We start from the raw sequence: 4,769 nt of genomic DNA, 5'->3' as shown, positions 1-4,769 counted from the left end.
AGGACAGAGAGCAATCATCACCACTGGTGACTGCAGAGGCTACTCATCTGGGCTCCGGGTAACTCTGGGATCCATGCCCAGCTCGCACCAGAATAAAGAAGTTATCCAAGTTCAAGATGCACGCTGTCCCAAAGGTCTGGACAGATGTCCCCAGCTCCTCTGAAAACAATACGTGTTATACGCCGTGTTTCCTCTCAGACCCGAGGACACATACCATATAACGCAGGTTTTGACATACATAGGAATCTTCTCGAAGATACAGAGCCGATGAGAAGCTCCCTGCCCAGTGCTCTCTCCCTGCCAAATGTCCCAGAGACACTTGCATCTGAGTGCCCAGGAGGAGAGACGTTCTGGGAGGCCGAGACAGACAGTGGGCACTCCTCTGGGGCCCGACACACGTGACTTGCAGACAAGGCACCTGCTGCTGTCCGGTTCCCTGACATGAAGGGAACAGCTTCCTGGCAGCAGCCCCCCTACCCCCGCCCCATCCTGACAGTTGACTCCAGCTGCTAACGGGCCTCTTCCTGGGGTCTTCTCCCTTCCTTTAGGGTTCTGACGATAATCTTTCACCCCCAGCAGGCCTGGCATCAAACACAACACAGGAATGATGACGAGGCTGAAAAAGCAGGTCCACTTTATTTACAATGACCAGTTAGTTGGTGACACAGAGATCTTTGGGCTTTTCGTGGCTTTGCTGACAGACACCTGGGCAGGGGCCCGCCCCTCTGCGGGGACAATGCACCCTCCTTCCTCATCCTGCTTTGAGAATCCAGCTGCCACCGGGAACTTCCTGCTCTGACAAACCTCGGCTTGGGGCCATCCCTCCTGTGTCCTCTTTCTGGGTAATCAGTGTCCCCAAGCACCTGCCAAAGGTCCTCCTTACCTCCTCTAGAGGCCCTGTCTCGGTCCTGGTTGTGGGGCACCTAGTGGGGCACCACACGCTTCTGTCTGCAGATGGGGGGTGGATGAGCAGTCCTGTGTGGGTGCCAGGTGCCAGGGCACAGGCTTGGTGCAGAGCGCCGTCATCCGGCCTGGCCTCCTGTTTGGATTGGTAGGACCATCCCGGTCTTCTCCAGAGGCAGAGCAGTAAAGTCCCAGGAGTCCTCCAAGGGGTAGAGAGGCCAGGCATAGGGCCCGAAAATTCTTCCCTGTGTGTATGGCAGCAAACTCAGCTGCCACCGCGGGCCTGGCCTCAGCTCTCCAGGGCCCTGCTCTTCCCCGACAAGAAGGCCTCACCAGGATCGGTTTCATCCCAGGGAGAAAGGCTAGACTGGCCAAGGGCAAGGCTACTGCGTCCACCTGGTCAAGGTCCAAGGCCACCCTCCTGGATTTCTAGAAACTTCTCCCCCCTTCTCTTGAGAGGATGTTTTGGGTTTACCAAAGAGACTTGGTGTAAAGCGTAGGAGGCAATTCCACAATGGAGGGCGCCCAGAAACTCCGGATGGAGGAAGAGGCGAACAATGAACACTCCTTCCCCCAATTTGTCCCCCAATAATCAAGGGCGAATGAGGCATCACCCTGAGCCAGGATGAGGCGCAGAGCAGACAACAACGGAGACCACGAGGGACGCAAGGGCCGGGGGACCAGGGAGGAGCCAAGCGGGCAGGGCCGGGGTGGAGGCTGGAAGTCAGGCCGGCGGGGTCCGGGGCCGCGAGTCCTGCTGCGTCCGCCCTCAGCGCGCCTGGCCCGCCCGCTCCCTCGGGCCGGCCTTCCAGCGGCGGGGCTGTGCGGGCAGCAGAGGCGCTGGGGCGCCCCGCAGGCTGCAGGTCCTCAGCTCCCGGGTCAGGCTGAGCACCTCGGGCCTCTCGGACGGGGGCGCTTCTTCCTGGCGCTCCTCCGAGTCCTGGTCCTCCTCCTCGTCTTCCTCCTGGATGCTGCTGAGGCGCGGGACCCCACGGCCCCGCTCGGCGGGCGGGGGTCGGTAGGCGCACTTGGCGTTGAGCAGCCGGCGCAGCGGGGCGCGGGGCACCGAGGCAGCGGCGCCCCCGGCGCGGAGGAGCTGCTGGCGCACGTGGCGCGCGTCGCTCTGGCGCTGCAGGCGCTTGAAGTCGCTGAAGGCCGCCAGCGCGGTCTGGCGGAGCTGGCGGGCGAGGGCGCGCGCCTTGTGCGCCCGCGCCAGCAGCACGGCGTGGCAGCGCAGCACCACGGCCTTGTGGCGCGCTTGGTGGCGATAGACCCAGGCGAAGACGCGTGGGTGGCGCCCGTCCGCCGTGCAGTAGGTGATGCGCGGCAGCAGGTAGGCGTGCGTCGGCCTGCGGCCCCCAGAGCCCCCCGCCGCGCCGCGCTCGCACGGCTGCATGCGGATGCCGTGCGGCCCCAGCGTCAGCTTCATCTTGGTGCCCCCACCGGGCCCGCAGCGCGCCCAGATCTTGCCCACGGCGTCGTCGGTGCAGCCGTCGCCCTTGGCGTGCAGGGTGACGGCGTTGCCCAGGTACCACACGGTGTAGGTCGGGTCCTCCTTGTTGAGCTCCACTTTCTGGCGCCGGCTGCGGAACACTCGGCCCAGGCGCTCCAGCGGCCAGTCGGGCAGCAGGTCGGGACAGGAGCGCAGGAAGCTGGAGAGCAGCGACGTGTAGGCGAGCCCCGGACTCAGGCTCTTCGCCTTGCACTTGGCCTCATCTTCCACCAGCACGAATTTGTCACGTCTCCAGGGCAGCATCGCAGCGGCGGCCAGGGGGGCCTGGGGGCGCCGGGAGCTCGCGGGCGTCTTGGCCAGCAGCCGGGGAGGGGAGGGCAAGAAGTCCACGGCCCCGGGGTCGCGAGAAGCTGGCGGCGCGGGAGACAGTCAGTGCTCGGAGGTGGTCAGCGGAGGCTGGCTTCGCTGATGCCCTGTGCCCAGCGGGTTGGCAGCCGAGATGTTCGGGCGGCGGCCGAGAGTCCGGGAATAGCTCCCCCCCCGGGAGTCGCTCGGCCGTCCGGGAAGCAAGGAGGGGCAGGGGCTGGGTGCGGCGGAGGCGCCCCCAGCCCGAACAGGGGGGACCCCGCGGTCCCCGCCGCCCAGATCGAGGCGTCCGGGGAGGTCTCCGGAGCCGGGGCCGGCGGGCGGCTGCTCCGTGGAGGTAGACAGAGAGCGCGACTGCGGTGGGGACTCCTTCAGGCGTCGCGGCTCCACCTCCCTGGGCTGCCTGCATCACCGGGCGGGACCGCTGGCTCTCGCGTCCCCTCCCCTCGTCGTCCTCTTTCTCCTCCCCCTCGCAGGCTAGCGCTGCTCCTAGCCCGAGACCCGGCACAGGCGCGGTAGACCGGGTTTGATCATTATTGCTGGATCGGTGGGGGTGGCAGGGGCGGTGAAGGTAGGCATCTCCTGAAATGTACGGGAGGGCTTTGCCAATGCAAATTTCGCTGGCCTCGCTCGTGGTCTGCAAGTCTCCCTTAGCCTCACTAGGGACCCCTCTCCGCTCTCTCTAGGATTCCCCCCCTGCCGCTCAGCGCGACATGTCCTTACCCCATTTCTACCAGGGATTTGGGGTGGGTTCCTGATGGGGCCGGCCCTGCTCGTTTTGCCTCCTGTCTGCACAGCAGAAAGCCAGCTGAGGTGGCCTGAGCAGTGCAGTGGAAAAGTACTGTCGCCTGGTGAAGCTTTCTCCCGGGTTCCTCCAAGGTCGTGGGCCAGGCGGCCTGGCCTGAGCCGGGAGGCCAAGTCACTGCTCCCGGGGCCGGTGATGCCCCGCGCGGACACCAAGCAGGGAGGGTGTCCTTGGAAGGGTGGGGGAAACTTCCACAGCAGTTCAGGGGTCTGCGGGCACAGCAGATGAAAAGCTCCTTCTTTCGCCGTGGCTAATGTGGCTCAGTGGATTGAGCTCCGGCCTGCGGACGGAACGGTGGCTGGTTCGATTCCCAGTCAGGGCACATGCCTGGGTTGCATGCAGTTGGGGGGCAGCCGAGAGGCCACGGATCGATGCTTCTCTCCCTCTCTAAAAATAAGTAAATAAAGAAAAGCTCAAAGCCCCTTCTTTGATAATGTCCATCTTTCAGGGGACATTATCTCATTTAATCCTCAGGGTGGCCTGGCCTCCGTTAAGTGACCTGCCCAAGGTCACAAGGCTGGTAGGAGGTGGCACTAGGGCTCCACCCAGGTAGGTTTGGTGACCCAGGAGTGGGCCCTCTCTCTTCTGTGACTCTACCTTATGCTGCATACGGATGGGGCATTTTCCATCCTCCCCGGGAACTTCCCAGCAGGGGCTCTTGTAGGGAGAGGGTCTAGTGTGCTGGGAGAGACAGTTGTCCCGGAGTGTGGGGACACACCTCCCCTTCTCAGGATTTGCTAAGGTCTGTGAGCTCTCACCTACCGCCTTCCCTCGGCTTCAGCACAGGTCACCTGGGGAGTCCCCTAGGCCAGGAATGAGCCTAGAGTCTTGGACCTGGCCACGCCAAAGCAGGGGACCTCCAAGAGTAGGGCCAGTGACGTGCTGCACAGTGGGAGCAGCGTTCGGGGCAGAGGGCTTGAGTCGTGAGTGAGTGAGTGGCAGGCTCAGGGTCCTCGGGCAATAAAAACAAAAAAACCCCAAGAAGGCTGCATCACCTAATGCTCCTGAAATGATGCGCAAATAAAGAAAGAAACTACTTAGAATTATAGAATCATGGATTTGGAGGGGCCGCACAGATTTCTGGTCCACTGCAGCCTTACTTTATTTGGTTTTCAATATGGAAACGTCTTGAGTGCCTTTTGCTGATTCTAAAAGTAGTACGTGCTTGTGGCAACAATCGCAGAAGAAGGACACGGAAGTCTCCCTCTGTTCTCACCCCGGAGGTGCGGACCTGACCTCATG

General features: G+C 62.8%; 1 protein-coding gene across 1 annotated transcript; it reads right to left on the bottom strand.

Moving 5' to 3' along the window:
* Positions 1–608: 608 nt before the first annotated feature.
* FAM43B (family with sequence similarity 43 member B) lies at positions 609–3,199 on the bottom strand. The gene has a single exon (XM_045859221.1). It carries the CDS (start codon positions 2,657–2,659, stop codon positions 1,673–1,675), a length of 987 nt encoding a protein of 328 aa, XP_045715177.1. The 5' UTR covers positions 2,660–3,199; the 3' UTR covers positions 609–1,672.
* Between the last annotated feature and the right edge of the window lie 1,570 nt (positions 3,200–4,769).

The sequence above is a fragment of the Phyllostomus hastatus genome, unplaced genomic scaffold (assembly GCF_019186645.2).
Source record: "Phyllostomus hastatus isolate PE091 unplaced genomic scaffold, TTU_PhHast_1.1 phas_scaffold_182, whole genome shotgun sequence".
Taxonomy (NCBI): Eukaryota; Metazoa; Chordata; class Mammalia; order Chiroptera; family Phyllostomidae; genus Phyllostomus; species Phyllostomus hastatus.
Note: the sequence above shows the minus strand (reverse complement) of the source record. Positions and strands in the feature narration are given on the sequence as shown.

Excerpts from the sequence above, each read along its gene's own strand:
- FAM43B (XM_045859221.1), bottom strand. The coding sequence starts at position 2,659 with ATGCTGCCCTGGAGACGTGACAAATTCGTGCTGGTGGAAGATGAGGCC.